Here is a 27,218-nt window from a genome sequence, read left to right as displayed (position 1 = left end):
AACACGTATCAGCGTATTATCACCAAGTACACTTTATGGCATATCACTGTCTTCATAAGCTCCTTGTATTAAAATGGGATACTACTTAGAGAAAACTGTTACTTTTCTCAAAAGTAAATGAATGGCATCTAAAATATAATCTATGAACTGGCTATATTTTTCTCCTTCCCATCAGCAGAAGTAAAAAACCCTCTATTAATATATCAAGGAAATGAAATCATTGCCAATAACTAGAACATCTGTTGTTAGTAGCAGTGCCTTTGAGATCATGGAAACTCATCAATTTCTATCAAAAATATTAAAAGCCTCCCTTTTGGATGAGGCCATTGTGAATGTCACTACTAGACTGTTGCAGACTAATGGATTTGAATTAAGAATACCCAGCTGGTGTGGCTAAGCGGCTGAACATCGGCCCATGCACTAAGACATTGTCAGTTCGATTCCTGGTCGGGGCACATGCCCAGGTTGTGGACCCATTCCCCAGTGAGGGGCATGCAGAAGGCAGCTAGTTGATGTTCTCTCTCATTGATGTTTCTATTACTCTCTCCCTGTCCTTTCTTCTCTCTCTAAAAATCAATAAAAATTTTTTTTTTAAAGAGTATCATTTTATCCAATGGACCAAAATTGCCACCCCTATATCACTCTCTAAACATACACATAAACACACACACACACACACACAAACACACACACACACGCACATAGACATATACTTTTAAAATTATCTATCCACAGTATTGACTTTCTTAATATATATACACACATTCTTGAAAATGACTAAATAAAATACTTTATTTCCTTGTAAGCATTTTCTATCTCTGTTTGTTTGCAAAGGAGATTGATCAGATTTTCATCTTGTAATTTTCTGGCATTCTGTTCTTGAAAAAATTGCCTCTGAGATTTATTTTGCTGTTCTACAATCTAGGGAGACATTTTATTCAGTTTTTGGTCTCATATTATTTTTTAAAATGTCCAAAGCTTAAGAACAGAACCTTTAAAAAACTGTCAAAAGAAAGTAGCCTTTTTAGGCACAAGGGTGTTTATCACACATAAAAAACTTAAATTTTAAGTTAAATAACAGCTAAATTTGAAATAGAAAAAAAAATACAGAATTGTAAAATAAAATTTATTTATGAATATTTCACTAGTTTCATCACAGTCTCAAAAAAATTTAGCTTGTATGTTAACATTTAAAAAGCCAAAATTAACATTTATGTTAATGGTAAGCTCAATTTACTTTTAATTTATTCATTTAGAAAACTTAGAGCATCATGTAGATGCCAAGAATAGTAATAATAATTTGTCATAATGGTCACAGTTATTTTGAATGAGATAACATTTTTTTTGCTTTGTTTTAAACCTAGCAATGTACATTAAACCAAAGGGAGATTACAAATATAAATAAAAAACTATTAGAAATAAAAAATTTTTGCCAAACTTAAATTTACCTGATCTGAATTCTCTAATAAAGTCTTCACTGTCAACTCTAGTGTTTCAACAGTGGTTTCAAGTTCTCTCTTCTTTTCAGTCTCTTTAATAAATTCTTCTTCTTTTTTTATTAACTGCTTCTTAGTGTTTTCAGACAATAGATCAGCTTTTTGTCTTTTCTCTTTTTCTTCTTGTAAGGTTAATCTGCAGTTAAATACACTTATCTTAAAATACATTTTGTTAGAAATAAAAAGTTCATTTTATGATTGGGTTCTACGTATCACATATGTTGGTTTATTATTCTTATAAATATTTCTATGTTCTCCAATTTTTTCCTTTCAAGGTCTCATGTTTTTATTTCTCACATCAATCTCTTCCAAAAGACACACACACACACACACACCTGAAAGGCAGCAATGAGAAAACATTTTCTGGTATGTTTTACTCAGTAGTAACTCTGGTAAATATTGTTGTAATGGATTTTGGAATTATTCATTAAAGGTAGAGTAAAAATTATCCTTCTTTCCACAGACCTTATTACTCTTCCATTATGACATATGATTTAGTTACTAATTAGAATGAGAAGTTGTTGTTTATAAACAATTTTATAAATTCACTAGAAGTACAATTTTAGTTTCCAGAATATTCTAAGTATTCCTAAAAATGATTTCTAGTGGAAGTCAGCATGTGCAGGTTCTCTGACACAAGACATAGCTGAGGCCCACTGTAACACAAAGCTAGTCTAGAAAGTCTAATGTTTGTTCTCCTATACTTTTTATGTTTTTTACTTTTTTGTTGCTGTTGTTGTTTTTGTTCAGATAGAGTGAGAGGGAAAGAGAGAGAGAGAGAGATTGACATGAAAGGGACACATCAAGTGGTTGCCACCCGCACAACTCAACCAGGGCTGGGGACACACTGCAATCAAGATATGTATTTTAGCAGGATATGCCCTTAGTGAGAACCAAACTCGGGTCTCTCTGGACCACAGGCTGATGTTCTAATTGCTGAGCCAAACTGGCCAGGGCTATGTTTCTTCTTTGTAACACTTTCAACTTATCTTGTTCATTATTACCTAATGTATTTCTCTCATATGTGGAATCTAATGAACAAAATAAATTAATAATAAAAATATAAAAAGACTCATAAATGCAAAAAACAGACAGACAGCTATCAGAGGAGAAGGGGACTATGGGGCTTGTTGGATTTTTCCCACGTTCCATTGAAGGGATTTAACCAAAAATAAAACATCATAGACACAAACAACATGGAGGTACCAGATGACTGGGGGAGGCAGAAGGTAAAGAGGGGATAAATGGTGATGAAAAAAGTCTTAATTTGGGGTGGTGAACACACTATAATGTACCTATAAAATTTTATTAACCAACATCACCCCAATAAAACCAATTGTAAAAATCCCTTTTGGAACAAGACAAGATCCATATTCATTAAGTCAATAATATGTGCTTTCAGACCTTGGAATTAATTTGATCTATTTCTAAGAGAATAAACTAATCAATTATCACCTTCTGTCTTATTTTTTATTCTGTAAGACTAAAACTGCATAAACTTTCATAAAAATTTGCTGTTGAGAAAAATGGCCATTTTATACAGTGTTGGTGGGAATGTAGATTAATATGAACTTTCTTGAGAACAATTTAGTAATATAAATCAAAGGAGTTTTTGAAATATTCTACTCTAACCAAATAACACTTTATGAATGAATTTGTTCAGCCTGGCCAGTGTGGCTCAGTGGCTGAGCATCAATCCATGAACTAAAAGATTCCAGGTTTGATTCTTAGTCAGGGCACATGCCTGGGTTGTGGGCCCAATCCCCAGTGGGGTAATGCATGAGGCAGCCAATTGATGTTTTCTCTCATTAATGTTTCTCTCTCTCTTTCCCTCTCCCATCCTCTCTCTCTAAAATCAATAAAGAAAAAATACATAAGAGAATTTATTCATAAAGTACAGCATGAGAAATATGGTCAATAGTATTATAGGGACTATGTACGGTGCCAGGTGGGTACTGGAAGTACCAGGGGGAACACTTTGTAAACTATATGATTCTCTAGCCACTATGTTGTACATCTGAAAGTAAATAAAAATAACAGTACATGTAAACTGTGATTGAACAAGAAAAGAATTAATTCATGGTACTGAAGCAGAAATATAGGAACAGATTTATATAAGAAACATTCCTGGAACCCTTCAATATAATACAGAATGGAAAATAACCAAAATTCAATTTGTTAAATAAATAATGAGGTTTCCACATGTTGGATGGCTATATAATCATTTAAATGATGATTTGAAAGAATTTACATTAACTTATTAGTAGAAGTATGCACTGTTAAGATCTTGGTATGTTATTTTCAAGAATTTCATACTCCACAATACTAAAGAAGTGTTCTTCTTTACAAAATCCCCAAAGGTTAGTTAGCAATTTCAAAACATAGCTGCATATCTGTAGAATAAAATTAAATATTCAAATATTTTTTTAAAACCAAGTTGTTCAATACCTCAAATTGGAGAGTTCTCTTTCCAATTCTACTTTTTGATGCTCTAACTGTGATTTTATTTCTCTTGTTTCTGATAGCTCCCTCTGTAGTTTTCTAACAGTCTTTTTTATTATTTTTACTTCTTTTGTAAGTAATTCACATTGATTTTTCCCATGTTCCATTGATCTTTTAAACAAAAAAGCTGCATCCTGGATTTTATACAAACTATGTGAATCTGCATCAGAGAGACAAAAATAGAAATGAAATATATGAGCACTTTCATGTATAAAGAAGACATGTGTTTTCATACTCATTCACATGCTGAACAAACGTATGTTGAGTACCTTGAGTGTGGAAGACATGAGACTTAGCTTTGCAGATAAAGCAGATAACACTTCTGGCTCTAATTCAGCTTGGAGTTTAGTAGAGGAGAAAGACAAATAAGATAATAAATTCAAATGGATACTATAAGAAAACAGAGCGTTAACCATGGCTGGTTTGGCTCGGTGGTTAGAACGTCAGCCTAAAATCCCCATAAAAAAGAAGATTGCCCAGCTGGATGTAAATGCAAAGTGCAACCATATGCCACCTGTCAGAAATGCACTGTAAATATAAAGACAAGTTTTTAAAAGCACAGAAATATGATATACACCACTAACACCAAACCAAAAGAGCTGAGCTAAAGTGGCTATATTAATATTAAACAAAGTAGATTTCAGAGTAATGAAATAGTATCAGTAATCAGCAAGGTCACTGCATAATGACAAGTCAATAACCAGTATAACAATCCTAAATGATCCTACACTGAATAACCGCTTCAAAATACATGAAGCAAAAACTGATAGAACTGCAAAGAGAAATAGACAAATTCACAATGAATTTCTGAGGTTTCGATACCAGCCAATCAATAAGTGACAGAACAAGTAGCCAGAAAATCATTCAGGATATGGTACACTTGAATACCACCATTCTCTCAAGTACCCATGAAGCAATGAGAAGTAGTAGCTGGATCTTAAACATGATGAGATCTGAATTTTTAAAATATATAATAATTATGGTTGCAATGTAGAGTACAGTGAAAACTATCGTAGCTCTTTGGCTGAGAGCATATGATCGCTCTCATTTTATTTGAACACAAAAAGAATTTCCCAGATAAATAGCTCAACAGTACATCCCCTGTGGTGCAGAACTAGACAAGGTATCCATATATTACTACAGTATACACAAAAGGGCTTTATATCATATATAGTTGCTACCTTTACAATTCTTGCAAAGTTCTCCAATTAGCAATATGAAATTTTTACAGTTGGAGTAAGGATCTGAAACTGTTTCAGTTGACTGAGTTAGGTCATCAAGGTCATCCATGGAATTAATGTTCTCTTTGACCTAAAAATAAATAATACTGTTTTTCAAAGTGTCCCCAAAATATATTTAATATATACTAAATGTACAGTGGTGATAAATATCCACCTTTCCATAAAAGCAAAACCATAGCTATTCTTAAAAGAACTGATTTCAGTAAAAAAGTACCTTTCTCAATAACCAGTGTTTCTAAATTACTTTTTCAAAGTCAATGTCTCTACAAAAACAGAAGGTTTTCTATTTTTTCATTGTATAATGTATTTTTTTACTATAGATAATATTTTTCAAAATATATTTTTTATATTACCTTGTATTCTTCAGAACATATTTCTTCTGAGGTCCTAAAAGAAAAGAACCAAACAATTTCTTTCAGGCAAATATAAACACTTAAAATACAAACAATATCTAAAGCTATTGTTTTTTGTATAAAATCTCTGCATTTATAATTAATTTTCTATAAGAAAAATTTAACAATAAATAAAAAGAATAACTAACAGCCAGCCAGTGTGGCTCAGTGGTTGAGCATCAACCCATGCACCAAGAGGTCACCAGTTTGATTCCTGGTCATGCACATGCCCAGCTTGTGGGCCAAATCCCCAGTGGGGCATGCAGGAGGCAGTTAATTGATGTTCTCTCTCATCGATGTTTCTTGCTCTCTTTTTAGAATCAATGAAAAGAAAAGTTAAAAAAAAAGTGTATGAGAATGTCTTTTTCCTCCCATCTGCCAATTCTGATTGTTATTTTTTAAATAAAATATTCATTATTATGACTTCAAAGTATCTCAGTGTTCATTAATTTTTATTTTTCTTATTACCAGGCAAGATTCAATCTCCCTAGTAAAAATATAAAACTTGTTAATTATAAACATTAGCTCAAATTTGAATTTGTTTTGTAAAAAAATTACAGTAACCTACTGTTGAATATTGCCAGAGGCTTACCTATCAGAATTGTCATTTTCCATAAAAGCAAATGGCTGGTTATCAGTTTGTTTACAATCTCTTGGCTTAATTAATCCATGGCCGTCTTCACCAGCAGCTTGATGTATCTTTTTGGTTACTTCCATTTTACTAACGTTCTGTTTCTTTCTTTCTTCTTCAATCTTTGATGAAAGTTTGATATTAAAAATAATGTTATTACTTTATTCATTAAAAAGAACTGTAGTGTTTTTGTTCATTTTATCATTTGGCTCTTAGTTTAATTGCCATAACTTTAATTAATAAAAATATTTTTGTATTTTCTTTAATTTTATTATAACAGGTTATTGAATTTGTTGTAAATTCTGCTTCATTTTCTTTTCGGGAAAGAAGAATTTGTCAAGATTTCGAAAAGGGTCTTCTTAATTTTGTGCTCTTATTCACAGCACATTGGCTCTTTGCTACCTCACATTCCCTGGACCCATCCACATTGGTCCAGCAGAGTCAGAGACATAAAAAGACCGATGCTGAATACGTTTTCCCCTGTCTTCCCACCTGGGTTTTGCATTCCACAGCCATAGCCAGAGGATGCAACACTGTACTTCAGAAACAAATAGGGAGCTTTCTTCTCTACGCACAAAGCTATCCATTCCCCTGCTGCCTTTACAATTTATTTTTTCTTTAAGATTTTTGAGGGTATCAAAAAAGTGATGGAATTCATAAAATATATAAACCAAATTTAACCACAACACAGGAGCAGAATGAAACTAATGAACTGTCAGTTACTGTAGAATTGTGAAGAATGAGTAATGCTGCCCAAATTGTTTGTACAATACCTGTATAATTTTATAGCTAGAAGATATAAAAGTAATTATTTACTTTAGCCCTGTATTTACTGATAATAGAAATAAAACCAAGGTTAAATTATCTGTCCAAAGTTCTAAAGATGTATCACTAGCATTTATGGCACCAAAAGAGATGGTACATTCTATAATGCTGAGTCAGATAAATGAACAGAAAATCCATCCATCAGATAAATTTAGTATGACTTTGGGAAAATAATTTAATGCTTTAGGTAATGGGAGGGCTCATATACTTTTTCTTTTAAAGGAGAATAGTATCTCCAATTTTTCTATCTTTGAGTCAATGCACCTAAAAACTCAGTTTTCTTCTTTAGAGATAACTACTGATTTTATTGCAAATAATTTATGCAACCTATATGATAAAAATTCTGCATATCAAAATTTAAAATGCTTTTGCTTTTAGAAGTTATTCCATGTTTAATTTTTTTTAATTTTTAGTTACAGTTTACATTTAATATTAATTTTGCTGTGCAGTATAATGGTTAGGCATTCATATATTTACAAAGTGATCCCTCTGCTATCTCAAGTAACCCCTGGCATCACATATATTTATTACTATACTATTGACTATATTCTTTGTGTTGCACTTTACATCCCCATGACTATTTTGTGACTCCCAATTTGTACTTCTTAATGCCTTGACCTTCTTTCCCCAGTCCCCTAAACTTTCTTTCCTCTGGCCACCATCAATCTGATCTCTGTTGTCTATGAGTCTGTTTTAACTTTGTCTATTTTGCTCTGGAGAATGCATTGGACCCATCATCCTGACTTCATGTTCCCTGCCATGCTACCTTACATCCTGCAAAAAAGTTAGCTACCTTGGTCCATGGTGAAGACTTTCTAGAAAGTCTCTTGAGAAGGTCCAAGAAGACATAGGGAGTGTTAGGGGGCTCTGGCTTGGGGTCATGGGTCATTTTTTCCTTGCAGGTTGGAGTGAGGCTACCATTCCTGTGCACAGAGCTCTAGTAATATGACAAAATCTTGGTCTTTTTGGGACTGATGAAGTCTGTTTCCCATACCCTCATGATTTCATGAAGCCCCACCTCACCACAAAGGTCCATGCATACCTGGTTGGTGGTGCCAGGCATTGGTGTAAACTGGAACTGCTGACAAGTGGCCTCACACCCAGCAATAAAGCCAAATTTGAATCTATATCAATGTGGTGAACATCACTTGCACCTACCTGATGACTCACTGAAAACTTACCTCAGGCAACTTGCATACAGCCAGAAGGTTTTTCAGAGACTGATCCCAACACATACCAGCAGGTGGAGGTGGCTCTCTGAGTGACTTGGGCCTTTTGCTCGCCTGTCTTTAAGCTCAGTGTTGGTGGAAGGAGGTGTTGATGTGCAGCTTGGATCTTCTTAGGCACATCCAGGCCCAACAGAAGCAGCCACAAACACTAGATCATCTTATAGCTCCACACAGGTAGCCCAGGGCCAGTAAAAGGCAGTGCCTGAAATTGACTTGCACCAGAGTTGATCCCAAGAGGCTTCATAATCAACACACCAAGTTGGAGTCTTCAGAGTATTACACAATTAGCTTTACAAGCAGAACACTCAAATGGAGATCTTGGAATGCACCAGACCATGGTTGTCTGAATTGCCCAACGTGGGGTTAGTCTACATGTGCAGTAGCTGGTGCACTATGGTAGGAGTCAATGCTCATAGCCAGACAGCCGAAGGGTAAACTGCATCCATGAACAAGTCAACAACAATCACTTTTCTACAAAAGGATTGCTCACATAACATACACTAGTGACATGTCGTGTGTGTGATCAGAAAGTCTGTGCCACTGAGCCTCACAAGACACCTACTACATAAAGCCATCCTAAAAAGGCTGGAAGGCATAGCAGATCTACCTAACACACAGAAATAAGTACAATGAGGCAGCCAAAATGAGGAGACAAAGAAACATGCATCAAATAAAAAATATAGGAGAAAACTCCAGAAATGAAATAAATGTCAAGGAGGCAAGATATCTATGAGATATAGAGTTCAAGAGAATGGTTATAAGGATGCACAAGGAACATAGTGAGAATTTCATCAAATAGATAGCAAGCATAAAAAACTACAAAAAAAAAAAAAACACAGAAGTAAAGAACACAATAAATGAATTAAATACCCTAGAAGAAATCAAGAACAGATTAGATGTAGCAGAGAATCAAATTATTGATTTAGAAGACAAAGTAGTAGAAAACTCCCAATTAAAGAAGCAAAAAGAGAAAAGAATTGTTTTTTTTAAGAGTGTCAGTTTAAGGGACTTCTGGGATAAGCATGAAGCATAGCAACATCCACATCATAAAGGTACCAGAAGAAGAACAGAGAGAGCAAAAAAAATTATAAACTCATTTGAAGTAAGAATGGCTGAAAAGTTTCCTAACCTGTTGAGGAGAAAAAACACATAAAAGCAGCACAGAGTCCCCCCAAAAATGAACCCAAAGAGACCTACATCATAATTGCAGTGGCAAAGACTGAAAACAAAGAGGGGATCTCAAAAGCAGCAAGAGAAATACAGATAGTTGCCAATAAGAGAACTCCTATAAGACTGTCAGATACCGTCTCAACAAAAACATTTCAGGCCAGAAAAGAATTGGCACAAATATCTAAAGTGATAAAAAAATAAAAAATAAAAAGCCTATAATCAAAACTACTCTACCCAGCAGGGCCATCAGAAAGGCAAGCTAAAGGAGTTCAATTACCAACAAACACATATTACAATAAATGTTAAAGGGACTTTTATAGATAGAAAAAGAAAAAGTGGGAGACAGAAAACTTAATCATAAAATATAAAATGGCATAAGTGTGTACCAATCAATAATCACTTTAAAAGTAAATGGCTTATGTCCTTGCTGGTTTTGCTCAGTGATTAGAGCATCAGCCCCCAAAGAGTGACAAGTTCAATTCTAGTCAAGGGCATCTACCTTGGTTGAGGTTTGGTTTCTGGCCCTGATTGGGTCCTGCAGGAAGCAACCAGTCAGTGTGTTTCTCTTACATTGATGTTTCTCTCTGTTTCTATCCCTCCCACTCTATCTGAATATATATGGAAAAATATATATACTTGGGGGAGGATTTAAATAAAACAAGTAAATGTCTAAACCATCCAATTAAAAGACATAGGTAGATGAATGGATAAAAAAATAAGACCTCTACATGTGCTGTGTACAAAAGACCATCTCAGAATGAAAAATACACACAGATGAAAAGAAAAGCAATAAAAAATAGTATTTCATGCATATGCAAACAAACAAACAAAGCCAGTATAGCAATATTTATATAAGACAAAGGAATTTTAAAACAAGAGAAAAAGAATGTCATTACATAGTGATATTAGGATCAATCCAACAAGAGAAAATAACCCTGTAAACATTTATTCACCCAACATAGGAGCCCCAATATATAAGGCAAATATTAAAACAATCATAATAAAAGATTTTACTACCACATTGACATCAATGGATTAATCTTCCAAAAAAAAATTAAAAACAATAAACTTCAATACGTTTAATACCTGGTAAAATGTGATATTTTGTGATAAAATGTATAAAATTTGATATTTCAGAGCATTTCAGAGAATTTATTTGGTATTTTCAAAGCATTATACCCCAAAACTGCAGGATACACATATTTTTAAGTGTATATAGAACATTTTCCAGGATAGACCACATGTTAGGCCATAACACAAACCTGAATAAATTTACAAACTTAAATAATTTCACATATCTTCTCCAACAACAATGGTATTAAACTAGAAATCAATGACAAAAAATACCTGAAAAAAACACAAACGCATGGAGACTAAATAACATGCTACTAAATAATGAGTGAGTTAACAGTAAGATCAAGAAAAAATCAAAAGACATCTTGAGAGAAATGAAAATGAGAACATGACAACTTAATAAATGTATGAAACACAGCAAAAGCAGTTTTAAGAGGAAAACTCATGGCAATATAAGCCTACCTCAAGAAACCAGATAAATCTCAAATTAACCATCTAAACTTTCACCAGATGACATGTTTTAAATGAACCCAATTGGATTATCTTAAAATGTGTACCATGATCTTTATTTGATCATTTTATGTATTGATTATTATGAGTGTTCTTTTTTTTTTTTTTTTTTTTTTTTTAGTGAGTACAGTTCACCAACATAAGATTAATCATTTTAAACTAAAAAATTCAGTAGCATTTGGTACATTTATAATACTGTGTAATGATCATCTGTCTCTAGTTCCAAAACGTTCCATCACCCTAAAAGGCAACCCCATTCTCATGATAAAGTCATTCCTTCTTCCTTCTACCAGTTTCTGGCATCTACTAATCTGATATGTATCTCTACAGATTCACTTATTCTCACATTTTCATATAAAAGAGATTATACAATAACAAAAATAGATATTTTCTGTTACAAACAAAGCAATGACAGGTAGACCAGTACTAAATTTTAAGAGTAAGTGCTACACAAAACTAAATTAAGAACAGGAAAATTAATTTCACAAGGGAGTGCTTTACCTTGAAACCTTTGTCATTTGATGTATGCCTTTAAAGTAAAAATAGTAACAAAAATGAGTGAGTTTATTTCTTTAATAAAGCAACAAAACATTTAATCGAAACATCAACCAACTGCATATTAAATAAAATTTCCTGATATAATTAAAATTTGGGCTGTTTAATAAAAACTTTTAGTTATCTATTTCTGCTTCTACTCCCAACCTGTGAACTATTTAATGAAAACACACTTTAAGATGCTACGAGAAAGTGACAGCCAAAATATTTGCACAGCTTGAAATTAACTAGTTTTCTCAAAAATTCCTAAAGGCTGAAGTGAAAATCCAATTAATGGCAGACATAACATTTGTTACTTGAACTGAAACAACTCTTATCATCTAAATAAATCAAGGGAGAAAGAGACACTGTCCTTTGCCTATCATCTGTCCCTGCTTCAAAAACTAATCTATGGCAGTCTGGTCCTTTAGCATGAAAACCTCTTACTAAGGTGAATCAATGTCTTCCTTTTGCCCTAAAGCTATACAGAAAGTTGCCTGAAATGATTGAAAGTTAAATGTTCAAACATCAAAGAACAAATGTATATGCTGTTTGCAATCCCACTTCCAGATCAGTCCCCTACCAGTAAATCTTCAGCTTATAAAGACACAGACTCCTGAAACAAGGATGTGTTCGAATGACCAAGAGTAGAAACTCTCTATTTTCCTGCTTCTGAAAAACAAGCTACATGAAGTCTCAGTCATCCACTCTGAAATAGGCATGTTACCAGCTATCCAACTCCCACACTAATTTGACAGCTCAGTGCCTCCTATACATGGAAGGTCATCACCTAACTGGGAAAAGAGGTAGAGTTGAGGAGCTACCTGCATTGGGCCATAGATCTATGTAGTTTAGCAATCTTCAGTCCCCTAGGACTCGAGAAGATCTAAGCCCTAGTCTGTAAATTGTGGTTCAGATAGATGATACCACAGACCTGTTTCTGATAAAAAAAATCTTTCCAGTGGCTCAATTTTTTAAACATCTTTCTACAGAAACTTAGAAGTTTGCTAGTTTTTCCAATTTAACAAATAAACAAAAAAGCAGAAACCTCTTCAGTACTTTCTTGAGATCCTAATTTTAATCTACCTTTTCAGACAGCTCCCAACATCCTGTGGTCTTCCTTCTTAGAATTTATTTTTAACTTGCCATAAGCCCCAATATTCTGATCTTTTTCTATAACTCTCATTTCTATCCCAAATCAGTGTTATTCCTCTTAAAACTTTAGGATTCCCCTGCTAAATCCATTCTTATCTCCCCCACTGTGTTCATGTGACCCACTCCTCATTTTTCTATTATTAAAACACTCACACACAAGGTGATCAAAAAGGAAAAGCATTAGGCTTTCAAACCTGAGTTTACATCTCCTTTCCACCACTTACTATATCCAAACGAATCACTTTAATTTGATTTTCAGATTCTTCATGTGAACAACTACTGATTGGGCCAGGATGTTAAACATAGGTTGAAGTACTAGAGAGTATTTTGATTAATTAATTGCTAAGATTCCTCAAACTGTTAAATTCTATGTGCCTCTGATTCTGTCTATATAAATATGGAAAGAATACACAGCTGGAAGAAGTGGAAAAAATAGCACAATGAGAGAAACACCAAAAAAAAATGAAGAGAGAAAAGAGGATTAAAAAAAAAATTTAGAAAAGTCATGGAAGATGGAAAAAGGACTCTAGGAAATACAAAACAAAACAACAACACAATACAATTAGGCAAAGGTACTAGCCTGAAAGGAAAACCAGACTAGAAAGTCAGTTATTGAGAAATCAATTAGCAATATCCTCTAAACAGATGCTGAATTTATTTAACATTAAATGGCCTATACAGAGATATTCTTTACTTATAGATAAGTATTGAAAAGTAAATGTCATTATACCTAAGAAACACTTGTATGACTAGGTCTTGCTTAGATAAAACCTTGGGTTCCATGGCCATAGCTAACTGGGCTGTGGCCTAAAATCTTTGATGGAAAAAACAAGGCATTATTTTTGTCACTGCAATAGTCAAGTATATGAAGACAAATGCTTGGACTAACTGGGCTTCCTAGGAAAACTCTAAATCAGAGTCAACACACAAGTAGAATTGACTTTCTCAGTTGATCTGATTTGCATCTCTATCTCAATTCCATTGCCACACAGGAACTTATCAGTGTATGTTGAGGGACAACAGAATGCATTTGGGAGCCAAGCAGGTTGATGGTCAAATAGAGGTTCAACCACTTGTTAAATATAGCATCATAAATCAATTAAATCACTATCTCTGAATCAGTTGCCTTGGGGTACAGATCTGGCAACAAACAACAACAACAACAACAACAACAAACAGAGAAGTCTGATCTTTACCTGCAGCATTATTGGAATCTTTCTGACAGCTTAGAATGGTTCTAACTAACACCTGCTAGCCAAAAACCCCAAACAAGATGCTCAAAGCTTATTTAGAATGTCTTTTTTTACCACTCCATCTGACTTGTGAAAGAGGATTGTCTCCCTTGGACTCAGGGAACCCTTTAAGTTCTTAAAAAATTCAAGGGTGGGAGAGTATAGGAGATAGCTCCCAGCAAGTACAGATTTTCCTGCTTAATTGAAGACCTCAAGATCCCAAATAACTAGTTAGAAAAATCAGATATAGAACTTTATTTGTACCCCATGCATAGGGGTTGTGCTTGGAATGAAATGGATAAAGTTGGAATCCTCGATGATAAAGACCTTAAAAGCTCTGAGATAAAGAATCAGGCCCATTGCTACTTCTAACTAGCCCTTGCTTGATTTCTGGTTTATGACACAGACTAATTCACTGCCAATCCAAACTGCCTGACCCAGACTATGAAATCTCATCTGTTAAATAAGAAGTAATAATTAAATTGTTTTACACCGCAGTTTAGTGATAACTAACATTTTAATATAAATGCTTACAAATTAAAACCACTAACAAATGAATATTCTTTTGCAGTCCACCCACAGTTATCTTGAAAAAGACATCAGTACCTTGCTGAAGAAGTCTGACACTATTTGTGGTCTTATCATTTACAGCAAGCGTGACAGCTGTTCATATATAGCACAGACAGAATTTTACCATCAGAACTCTAAGCTATTTAATCTGCTAATTTGATATACCAAGTTAATATCCAGTTTGTCTGTGTAGAATTTGCCATTTGCATGCTGAAGTGTTCACCTGTGTAAATTACCCCCAAGGCTAAAATGAATGGACTAAAAGTAAGCCTCTTCTCCCACTTGGGTATTACATAGAAGTTGCTAATTTAAAGTCCTCTAACAGATAAAGACTATGCAGAAGTCACTAATCTGAAGTGACTTTAACTCTGAACTAGGTGAGGATTTAAATGAAGAATTTGTTCTGTTATTCTTAGTCTAACATATTGTACTTTAAAGTCAGCTAGAAGTTAGGTTAAGTACAATCTATTTGGCCGGCTTAAAACAATGATGTTGATAATCATTATGATAATAGTAGTTGTGGTACTCATGCTGATAAGCATGTGCTAGGCACTAAGTTAAATGCTAGATAGTCTTACACATAATCACCCTTGAAGGATAGATTATCTTCCCTTTCATATCAGAAAACACATTTGGAAATGATAAATAATATTCCCAAGGTCACACACCTGGCAAGCAGAAAGCTAGGCATTAAACCCAGTCTCATGTGAGTTAAAAGCCACATTTATTTATCAACTACCTATAACTTGTCTTCATTATAGAAAATATTTAATCAGTTAAAGTTATATTTCTTCCTTCTACCCATACCAATTGAAAAGAACACATGAAAATATACAATACATGAAATAGGAATAACAACTGATAAGCCTACCACAGCCCAGGTCAGGGTCATGCAGTAGGCAAATGTTGATGTGTCTCTCTCACATCGATGTTTCTCTCTTTCTCGCCCCCCTCAACTTCCACTCTATCTAAAACATCAATGGAAAAATATCCTCGAGTGAAGATTAACAAAACAAACAAACAAACAAACAAACAGAAAAGCAACAACACATTCAAAGAACTTATGAGCTCCATTATCTCATAGCAGTTATTCACAGCCACTTAGGAATAACCTAATAACATCAGTACTCATGAAAGAAAGTAATTTAAAGCAAAAGTGATCCAAAAGACAAAATCAACTTGTATTTAACATGCATCTTTTAAGGAAAAAACTATGTACCAAGTAAAAGTTAAAAAACTATAAGAAAGAGTAAGTCATCTATTATATCATAAATTAACAGAGTCTATTCTATATAAAATGAATATAAAATCCCTCCAGCAAATATAAAATCACATGACCAAAAAGACCATATTGCAAATGATATCAGTCAATTTTATAAAGAAATACAAATCCTTCAGCAAACTGTTCTTCCAGTTGCCCATTCAGAATAATTGCTTTTCTACTTAACTGGTGATGTGTTGATATTTTTCACTACCCTCTTCTTATTAATTCAATATTTCTGACTTGAATGATTGTTACCACTCTAGGTCAATACTAAGGTTGAAAAAAAAAGGGAGGGGGGGCAAACAAGTGCACCTGTTCGTCCTTTTCATGTTTTCAAATTCTCTGCCTTTCTTTACTAGAAGTGCCATCATTTGCTCTTTCTGTTCACTTTCAGCAAGTAAAAGTGGTGTGAGATTGTCCTGTGAAGCAGCAAAAACAATTTGTAATTAATACAGTTACATATATCCAAACTAAATTTTAACACTTGTAAGAGATCCTTAGAAGTTAAACGTATAATATAGAAAGTAAATACAAAGCTGCCACTGGCTGCTCCTTTCTTTCTTTTTTTTTTATTTCATTTTATTTTTTTGCTCCTTCTTTTACAATGCCCTCCTCTTCCCCTTCAACAGATCAATTGCAACACTATTCTCCAAAACTCACTTCAAACATTTACAGGACTGGTTCAAAGAATCTTTGTTCCTATCATAGCGTCTCTTGTGGGGTGGGGTACTGTCCTTATTGTCTGGACTGCTGCTTTTCCTTTCTATTTGTGCTCACCCAGCTCCCCCTGCTGGGGCCTGGGTCTCCTCCTCCCACCATGCCCTGCAGTGCCCAGTTTCTAAGCCCCTGCCTGCACAGTAGCCAGCCAACACCATCACTAAACTCCCCCAGGCCTTCAGTACTTTGGGGCTCTGAGCCTATCACCCACTCCCAGGCACCAAGAGGAAGTTCTTCCTCCTGGGGTGGAAGGGTAGCTGGGGGACAGGGCTCTGCCCTTCACATGGTCACCACAGTTCTCCAACCCTCCCTGACTTGGCTTTGGAGCTGTTTCCATGGTGACAGGGCCTGATATATTGTATTCAGTATATATATATAAAATGAGAAAGAACATGCTTGTGGTTAAAATAAAAACATGTATTTCCAGTATTTTGTAAATAAATTGCTTGATCTATACCTTATTTCTTACTTCCATATTCGCATTGCTCAATAGTAGCTTTGCAAGTATAGCTACGCTTTCACCAAGGACAGCATGGTGCAGAGCGCTGTTGCCGTCAATGTCCCTGATGTCTGGGTTAGCCCCACGGTCCAGCAGAGCAGCCACGCACTCCTCCTGCTGGCACTGCACCGCCTGTCAGTATCATGCCAAGAAACAGAATGTCAATTCTAAGATTCAAAGTAAGCATTCCACAAGTTTCACCAATTACTTAGAGTTGAATGAGATATACTCATTCATATTTTTAGTAATTAAATCAAATTTATCTCATCTTGACATAATTGGCTACTGCATACCTTAATTAGAGGTGTTCTGTTATCAAGGTCACAAAGGTCCAGCAGGCATTTGCTGTCCGCAAGGAGACTGACCACTGCCGGATGGCCAAAGACACAGGCCAGATGTAGAGCAGTCCTGCGAAAGGGAGAGGCCTCTTTAAGAACTTCGATCTCAAAACATTCAATTATTTATGTAATTCTAAACATTAAATGTGATCTCCATGCTTTCCAAGCAAATATTTAGTTTCCTCCTGTAAACAGTACAATATTTATTAGTTCTTGTTACTGTCACATTAATAAAGGAACAGCCTATTTGAATAGAGAAAGCCTGGCCTGGGTTTTCAGCTCAACTTGGGTCTGATCCTATTTTAACTCTGTCATGCGTTAGCTATTACTTAGCCTTCCTGTGCCTCAATGTCTTCATAAACAAAATGGGGTCCAAAATGGCAGCAGAGTGAATGGAAGCTACACAGACCATCTCTCAGGACAAACTGGAATTAAAATTAAAATTAAAATTAAGACAAATCCTCAGGGAAAAGCTACCGAAAAGCAGCTTGCAAGGATCATATAACCAAGGACACTGAATCAATCCTGGTAAGATTGTGGAGGCCTGATAGTGGGGCTGGGAGCCCACGGACAGCAGTCATCTTAGCCATGAGCAGTGCCCTAGGGTTAGTTAATTTTCAAGAAACTTTAAGCCAAAGAAAACTCAGGATTCAAATAAATAGGGATGGCTCATTGTGCTTAATATTTAGATTCCTAGATTATATGAAAATCAGATATTTCCAATGATCAAAATTAGTATTTAATACTATTATACATTTTCAAAAGGGCGCATAAAGGTTATCTTTTATTATTTTCCACCTTTAGAAATATTTTTGTTTGAAGGAGAAAAAGCTTTAACTGTGGTGAGGTTCTAATACTTCCATTTTAAATTTCTCATTTTCCCATACTGGGCAACATGAAGATTTTAAGAATGAAAAAGGCCTGAAATATTGATTGAAAAGGTCCTAAGTAGAATATGTCTGCTACATAATAGCCATTCAGGTTATATTTCATGTATAAATGGATGAAAGAATGAGTAAACATAGTGAAAAAGTTCAATATTTGTTTAGAGAAAACTTTTATAAGGTAAAGTGACACTTTTGCAATAGTAATAAATCACTTATATTTGCTCTTTTTTTTTTCTTTATTGATTTGAAAGTGAGAGGAAGAGAGAGGGATCGAGAGATGAAAACATTGATGAGAGAGAACATTGGCCACCTTCTGCCAGCCCCCCGCTGGTGATTTGGCCCACAACCTTGGCATGTGCCCTGACCAGAATCAAACCAGTGACCTTTCAGTGCATAGGTCGATGTTCAACTGCTGAGCCCTTCCAGCAGGCATTAATTTTGTTTTTGTTTTTTTGTTTGTTTGTTTGTTTTATCCTCACTCGAGGACATTTTTGCACATCTCTTCAGACAGAGTGAAAGGGAGGGCGGGACAAAGAGAGAGAGAGAGAGAAACATTGATGTGAGAGAGACACATTGAGTGGTTGCCACCCACTTGACCTTAACCAGACCAGGGACAAACTGCACCTGAGGTACATGAACTTAGCAGGAAGCAAACTTATGACTCTCCAGTTGGTGGGCCAATGCTCTAACCGCTGAGCCAAAATGGCCAGGGCTACAGTGAAAATATTTTACAAGTACATTTTCTTAATAATATTTTCTGATAGAGAGAAGGTTTTTATTTTTTATATTTCTCAATTTACCTCCAGAAATCTTGCTTTTGAAGTCAATGATAACATTGAAAAAAGTATAAATAGACATTTGTGTTTTCTTCTGGTATTTTTCTCATTTTGTATATTTAAACCTTTAATCTGTGGGAGGATAGAAATATAGCTAGTTTTCTCCAAACACTGAACAGGTATTTCTCCACCACTTGTGTGTAATTCACCTTTCCTACAAACATGAAATATCACCAGTATCCAGTTCTAATGTCTTACACATATTTAGGTGTTTGTTCATTATCTTTTCTGTTCCAATCGTTTATCGGTCTTTTCAGCTTAGTAAAGAAATACTTTGTGGAAATTTATAGAACATGTTGATATTTAGAAGGGTAAGCCTTTTTTTTACTATACAAAAATGTTCTTCATTTCATAACAACAATAAAATATTACATGTGTAAGTCAAAATATTAAGCTGTATTTTATTTGGTTTATAACACAAATCATTATAAGAAGAAAATGAGTCTTTAAGAAAATGAATCTTCCTGTTCAAGACCACAGCCATTTTCCCACTTCAAAGTTCCTCTCTGAGGTCCCTCAGTAAAGAACATATGTAGAACTTCCGGTCAAGATGGCAGGTAGGTAAACGCGGTATCGCATCCTCCCACAACCACATCAAAGTTACAACTAAACTACAGAACAACCATCATTCAAAACTGCCTGAAATCAAGCTGAATGAAAGTCGTACAACTACGGAACTAAGAAAAAAAAAGCAGCTATATCCAGACCGGTAGGACAAGCAGCGAGCGGCGTTGGGCGGCGGTGAGACGGGCTGGTCCCACACCCAAGCATGGTGGATAAAAATCAGGAGGCTCCCGCAGCTGGGAAGGTCCTTCCTGAGGACTGAGGGGTCCCCGTCCCACACCAGGTGCCCCGCTCAGGGTTCCAGTGCCAGGAAGAGAAGTCCCCATAACTTCAGGCTGGAAAAACCAGCGGGAACTGAGGCTCAGGGAAGCTGAGGCGGCTGGAGCCCCAGGCAGCTCCTTAAAGGGCCCGCGCACGGACTTATCGGACTCTCTCCCTCTAAGCTCGGAGGGGAGGCAGCTCGATGGGTGCCAGAGACATACAGGGAAGAACTGAGCTGTTTGGCACTGGAGCGAGTGCTGGAGAGGGGGCGTCCTCGGGGACAAACGTGCTGTCAGAGGCCTTTGTTCCTTTGGTGAGCCCTTCCCGGGGGCGGCAGACAGAAGCCATATCTGGGACTCCAGCAACCTGGCTCACACTGGTAGCCCCGCCCTGCTGACTCCCTGAAGCCCAGCCCCGCCCCACCCAACTTTCAAGCCCACCCAAGCTGTTGCCACTTGCTTAACCATAGGATTGGCCGGTCTTGGATCCTGCTTCAGGTTTTTCCTAAATTCTTTCAAACGAGCAGCACCGGGTCTCAGCAAGCCCCATACCTCTCATTAAGTAATACACAGAAACAAACACAGGGAGGCAGCCAAAATGAGGATGCAAAGAAACAGGTCCCAAATGAAAGAACAGAACAAAACCCCAATAAAAGAACTAAGTGAAAGGGAGATAAGCAACCTAACAGATACTGAGTTCAAAATACTGCTTATAAGGATGCTCAATGAACTTAGTGAGAACCTCAGTGAACTTAGGGAGGGCCTCAAGAGCATAAAAAAGGACCAGTTAGAAATCATGGATACACAGCTAGAATTAAAGGAGGCATTAACTGAAATAAAGAATAATTTACACAGCTTCAATAATAGAGTATTTAAATCCAAGGAGCAAACCATCGATTTGGAATATAAGGAAGCAAAAAATCCCCAATCAGAACAGCAAAAAGAAAAAAAAAATCCAAAAAAATGAGGATACTGTAAGGAGCCTCTGGAACAACTTCAAGCGCGCCAACATTCGCATCTTGGGGGTGCCCGAAGGAGAAGAGTGAGAACAAGAAATCGAAAACCTGTTTGAAACAATAATGGCAGAAAACGTTCCTAACTTGGTGAAGGAAATAGACATACAAGTCCAGGAAGCACAGAGAGTCCCAAACAAGATGAACCCCAAGAGGCACACACCAAGACACATCATCATCAAAATGCAAAAGGTTCAAGACAAAGAGAGAATATTAAAAGCAGCAAGAGAAAAGCAGATAATTACCTACAAGGGAGTACCCATAAGGCTGTCAGCTGATTTCTCAAAAGAAACTTTGCAGGCGAGAAGGGAGTGGCAAGAAATATTCAGAGCGATGAAAACCAAGAACCTACAACCAAAATTACTCTATCCTGCAAAGCTGTCATTTAGAATTGATGGACATATAAAAACTTTAGCAGACAAGAAAAAGTTAAAGGAGTTCATCACTACCAAACCGTTATTATATGAAATGATGAAGGGTCTTTTTGAAGAAAAAGAGAAAATGTATGAACAAACAAAATGGCAATGAATACATATCTATCAACAATGGCATCTACAAACAAAATGAACAGGAAGAACAGAAACATTCTCATAGATACAGAGAACATTGTGTTGGTTGCCAGTTGGGAAGGGGGTTGGGGGAATGGGTGAAAAAGGTGAAGGGATTAAGAAGCACAAATTCATTGCTAGACTGACAAACCTCAAAGGGAAAGGGGTTGGGGGGGTGGGAAGAAATAAACCAAAGAACTTACAGTGATACCTCGGTTCTCGAACATAATTCGTTCCAGGAAAACGGTCGAGAACCAAATTGTTCGAGAACCGAAGCAATGAAACCCAATATGAAATAATGGAAACTGGATTAATTCGTTCCAAGCCCCAGAAAATGCCTATTTACTGGCCTAATTTGTATATAATATGTAGAAAAACATAAGTCTCAACAAGAAATAAAAGTGTACAGTATGTCTAAGGGTTAAATTCAGTGTAAAGCGTGACTCTCTTCACAAAGCGTGACTCTCTCTCTGCACTCACACTGATGACGCAAGCAAGGCACGCTGGGCCGAATGAACGCCATTCGGCTCAACTCGGCTCATCTCGGAAGTTCGAGTTCCAAATATTTGTTCGGATTCCAAGACAAAAGTTTCTCGAATCTCCTGGTCGAATACCGATTTGGTCGAAATCCGAGGCGTTCGAGAACCGAGGTATCACTGTATATGCATAACCAATGGACACAGACAATAGTGTGGGAAAAGTTGGGAGGGGGGCGGGAGTGGGGCGGAGGGGGTCAATGGGGGAAAAATGTGGAACATCTGTAATACATTTTACATCCAACAATAAAGATTTGGAAAAAAAAAAAAAAAAGAATATATGTACATCAGTGTATAATGATATAAAGTGATTATTGGATTTTATCCAAAGAAATTTTAGTCCAGAAATTGATCTGTGATGAGAATTATTTCTCTCATTATGCACTTTCCTATAGTATATAACATTACAGTGTAAAAGGTGTACATCAAGCCCTGGCCAGTTTGGCTCAGCAGTTAGAGCATTGGCCCTGTGGAGCAGAGTCACCGGTTTGACTCCAGTCAAGGGCATGTACCTTGGCTGCAGTTTGACTTTGGCCCTGGTCACAGTCATGTGGAAGGCAACTAGTTGACGTGTCCCTCTCATGTTGATGTCTCTCTCTCTCTCTTTCTCTCTCTCTCCAACCCTCTTTCCTACTCTATCTGAAGAGAAATAGAAAAATATCCTCAGGTGAGGATTAAAAAAACAACTGAATATCAAAAATAAAAAGCTGTATATATTTAATTTTGTTTTTACTATTGATATTTAGTTACATCACTTTAAAATGATCAGTAAAGATGTTCTATCAGGGAGTAATGAGTGGGTCCCTAAGTTTCTGTTTTGGCTGCTCATAAAGTTGGCCTGTGTGCTAGATACCACCTGAGGTCTCCAGCACAGGGTGCTTCTGGGCCACTGCAGGAAAGACTGCCTGAAGGAAGGCTGAGCTCCACCCGGCTGAGCCCAGGCAGGTGAGCATGTTTCCCAGGTCCCCCCACTCCCTCCAGGCTGACCCAGGGCCGCAGGCCTCCAGGGCCCTATTACCTGTTCTTCTTGTCTCTGTAATTCACATCATTTCTCCTGGGCAACAGAATCTGCTTTATTTTTTTTATGTTGCCCTCAGTGGCAGCCTTGTGGATCTTCCCTAGATCCTTCCTTCGGATGTGGTATCCGAGCTCTCTGTCTCCAACTCTGCTCCTCTCTATACTGGTGGAGGAGCCTGAGGATGAGGACTCCTGCCTCCTCCAAGTAAATATCTTCTTCATGGCAGAGGCTTAGGGGCTTCAGAGAAGCCTCACCTTCCCCTCTGCTTTTTGCTTTTTATGCCTCTTGAGCACAGCACTCTGTAGATAAGCCAACCACTCCACCACCACAACATCTCAGCAGGGCAGTTCAACAGTTTAGAATCTCTAGGCTCGGAATGTTGGTTACCAAGCAGCGCTGCCTCAGCTGCTGACATCACTGTTCCTGTGCACAGATGCTCACTGGCCAAGGGCACTCAAAGAATATAAATATAAATGCTCTACAAAATATAAAGTGGATTTGGGGTACACATCTGGTAAGAAAGAAGAAAGAAAAATCTAACTTTTTTCTGCAGAATTATTTCAATTTCTTGACACCTTGATATTCTAAGCTAACAGCTGCTAACAGAAAAAAAGACACAAACAAGTTGCTCAAAGCACATCTCACCCACAAAATGTCTGGGCTAATATGTGAGCTCCACACAGGTTTTCCAGTGTGGGAGAAAAATCTGTGGGTGGATAAAGCTAGGAGGCCCGGCTGCCAGAACAGAGTACTGGCAATTGAAATAGTGGCTGAGCCCTGGCTGGCTTGGCTCAGTGGTAAGAGCATTGGCCTGCAACCAATGAGTCACGGGTTCAATTCTGGTCAAGGACATGTACCTTGGTTGTGGTTTGTTCCCAGCCCTGGTCTGGTCATGCAGAAAGCAGTCAGTTTATGCTCACTGGCCATATGTGTTTCTCTCTCCCTCTCTCTTTATCTAATGATAAATGGAAAAATATCCTCGGGTGAGGATTGAAAAAAGAAAAAAAAAAAGTAATAGTGGCTGAGCATACAAGTATATGTATCTAAACTAAAAAAGGTGTTTTCAAGTCCAAGTGTAAATCAACATGAAAACTGTAAATCAACATAAAAACTCAGCAATCTGGATCAGCCCAGGCAACCTGGTAGCAAAGTCTATCATAATGAACTAGGCTACTTGACTCCATTCTGACCAATTGTTCTGGCACATACACACCAGAGAGGTTTCAAAAACCTGGGACTGACACCAGAGGAACCATAAAGATAAGGGGATTAATGATGGCCTTACCCTGACCTCTGTAACAGCTCCTCTTGCCTCCTCATGTACCAGTTTCTTCCTTCCTCTCCTATCAGTTCCTCCCTTGCCCTGACCTCTGTAACAGCTTCTCTCATATCTGTTCTTCCCTTAACAGCATGAAGAGAATGTAGTTTGAGTCTTTATAAGCAGGCAGCAAAGAAGGCTCAGGGTTGTGATTTGGGAAGATTATGTCCCCACAGCCTGCCAGTGAATAAACTGCTCCTTTCATTTACAATTCAGCTGTGCATCTCTGGTTGTCTCTCTGGCTCATTGTAACAATAACTACAAGATCAATTTTTATAGTAACTCATCAGCAATAGACTCAATGAAAACAACAGAATAATTAGAATGTCTTTTGTTACCTCTCCACCTGACTTGTGATCAGGGTTATTTTCCTTGACTCAGAAACCATTTAGGTTCTTGAAAAATTCAATGCGGAGAGTATGAGAGATATGTCCCAGAAAGTACAGATTTTTCTGCTAAAAACTTCAAGACTTCAAATAACTAGTTGGAAAAATCAGAGATACAACTTTATTTGTACCCCATGAATACTTGGAATGAAATAGATAACATGATATGATGATAAAGATCTTAAAAGTTCTGAGATAAAGAATCTGGCCCATTGCTTTTTCTAACTAGTCCAACCGTTTGCTTGCATTCTGATTGATGACACAGACTAACTCAAGGCCATTCTCAAACTGCCTGAACCTAACTATGTAATCTTATCTGTTACAGAAAAAGTAATACGTAAATTATTTTAAACCTCAGTTTAGTGATAACTAGCATTTTTATGTAAACATTCACAAATTAAAACCACTAACCAAAGCATATTCTTCTACAGTCCACCCATAGTTATCTTGAAAAAGACATCAATACCTTGCTGAAGAAGTCTGACTCTGCAGTTTCATCATTTACAGCAAGAATGTGGACTGTTCAAATATAGCAGAGAGAATTTTACCCTCAGAAGTTTAAATTATTTAAACCATTAAGTTGATATGCATTACCTAGTTAATTCCCTGCTTGCCTGTGTAAAATGGGCCATTTACATGCTGAAGTGTTTGTCTGATAGCCTGGGGACTGGCGCCAGGCAACTTGCTCGACCATTACCATGCTTACCCAACCTTAAGCCCCGCCCTGTTTCAGGAACTATTTGCCTTGGGCCTATAGATTATCCCCTGCCCTATTCCAGGAACTGTTTGCCCTGAGCTTATAGACCCACACCCTCTTACACATCAGGCAGATAAAAAAATCGCAGACCCAAGCACTGGGTGGGCTTCTAGGACTCGACCCCCGGAGTCTGTGAACCCGCTCAGAGTGTACCCAATAAAGCCTGATCTGGTTATTTGGCTGTTTGGCTCTCCAGTCTCACCTCATCTTTTCGGCAGCGCCCCAATTCCTTACATTTGGTGCCGAAACTCGGGAGGAGGGTTTTGTGACCCATCCCGGCCTTTTTGGTCGGGACGAGAGTCCCCCTTCTCTCTATGTACTGCCACCCATCTTCTGGATTTGGAATTTCCCTCGACCCAGCACTGGCTCCGGAGCCAGTCTCCAAAATCGTAAATCATTTCACTTTCTTCGCGGTTTTGATCTGTAGCCGGGGCTCGGGTCTCCTGTCCAAAACTTGGCCAAGTCAGGACGCCCCCACCTCTCTGCCAGAGTTCCAGAAACTCTCCGGTCTGAAGCTGCTTCCAGGGACGCCTGAGGCTTCTTCACGACCCCCGTCCATCCGGGGATGAGCATCCAAAAGGGACGCCTTTTGTATGTCCGTTCTCCCGACACTCAAGACCCCTCTAATCTGTTGCAATGGACAATTCCGAATCCAGAATTGACCCTAAGAGCCCCCTCAGGTATTTCCTCAAAAATTTTTCCAAATTGGGATATTCTCAGAGTCTACACAAGAAAAAACTTATCTTCTTGTCCCAGGTTGCCTGGCCTACAATTTTTGCCGGTGCACCAGGAAAGATTCTAAAGTCCTTAATATTCATGCTTTCTGGGACCTCCGTTTCCACCCCGACCTCTGCTCCCATTGCTCCACCCTTCAAATCCTCCTTGCCCAAACTGCTCCAACCCCTCCTAAGGCTTCCTCCATTAAACCCCCTCCTTACACCCTTCCCGATGACCTCCCAGACGATTTAGCCTCCCCTCGGATTTGACCCCCTCCAGAAGAACGATACGCCCCCAACTGCTCCCCCCGAAGATAATCCCCTTAGTTCCCCTGTCACTGCCCACACCCGGTCCCGCTCACCCACAGGGCTCACTGTCCTTGCTCCCTTTCATGAGGTTGCAGGGGCTGAGGGCTTAGTTAGGGGTCCATATTTCTTTCTCTCTACGAGATCTCTCTCAAATCGAAAGACGTCTGGGCTCTTTCTCGGCTGACGCCTCCCTATACATCAGGGAATTCCGATATCTGAGTCAGACATATGATCTGACCTGGCAAGATATTCGGGTTATCTGTACCTCCACCCTAAACCCTGAAAAACACGAATGTATCTTTGCGACGGCTCAACAGCAGGCAGATAGGGATCACGTAGTAGACAATACCGTCCCCCTCGGCAACAAAGCAGTTCCCCAGGACAATCCTGCATGAAACTATCAGGTCGGCCCTGGATCTAATATTCCACGCCAGAACCTCATGCTCCAATACCTTCTTTGGGGTATGGACGCAGTCTCCAACAAGGTAATGAACTATGATAAGATGAGAGAAATCACCCAGCACCTTGACGAAAACCCAGCCCTCTTCCTCAACCAACTTCAGGATGCCCTAATCAAATACACTTGCCTAGACCAGGGGTCCCCAAATGGGGCCACTGTCTTTGCTTCCCACTTCATCTCCCAGTCTGCCCCTGATATCAGAAAGAAACTCAAAAAGGTTGAGAAGGGCCC

General features: G+C 37.6%; 1 protein-coding gene across 1 annotated transcript in view; it reads right to left on the bottom strand.

Annotated features, from left to right (window-relative positions):
* Positions 1–25,776, bottom strand: part of LOC118636101 (ankyrin repeat domain-containing protein 26-like) — a 33,955-nt gene extending 8,179 nt beyond the window's left edge. Inside the window, exons 1-9 of the mRNA XM_036271172.1 lie at positions 25,705–25,776; positions 17,335–17,484; positions 17,000–17,173; positions 16,138–16,244; positions 11,572–11,599; positions 6,224–6,384; positions 5,593–5,626; positions 5,180–5,309; positions 4,268–4,335 (exon numbers count right to left, since the gene is read on the bottom strand). Coding sequence (XP_036127065.1) covers positions 4,268–4,335; positions 5,180–5,309; positions 5,593–5,626; positions 6,224–6,384; positions 11,572–11,599; positions 16,138–16,244; positions 17,000–17,173; positions 17,335–17,484; positions 25,705–25,776 — 924 coding nt within the window. The remainder of the gene's footprint in view (positions 1–4,267; positions 4,336–5,179; positions 5,310–5,592; positions 5,627–6,223; positions 6,385–11,571; positions 11,600–16,137; positions 16,245–16,999; positions 17,174–17,334; positions 17,485–25,704) is intronic.
* Positions 25,777–27,218: the final 1,442 nt, after the last annotated feature.

The sequence above is a fragment of the Molossus molossus genome, unplaced genomic scaffold (genome assembly GCF_014108415.1).
Source record: "Molossus molossus isolate mMolMol1 unplaced genomic scaffold, mMolMol1.p scaffold_m16_p_1, whole genome shotgun sequence".
Classification (NCBI taxonomy): domain Eukaryota; kingdom Metazoa; phylum Chordata; class Mammalia; order Chiroptera; family Molossidae; genus Molossus; species Molossus molossus.
This window is presented reverse-complemented; position numbering and strand designations above follow the sequence as displayed.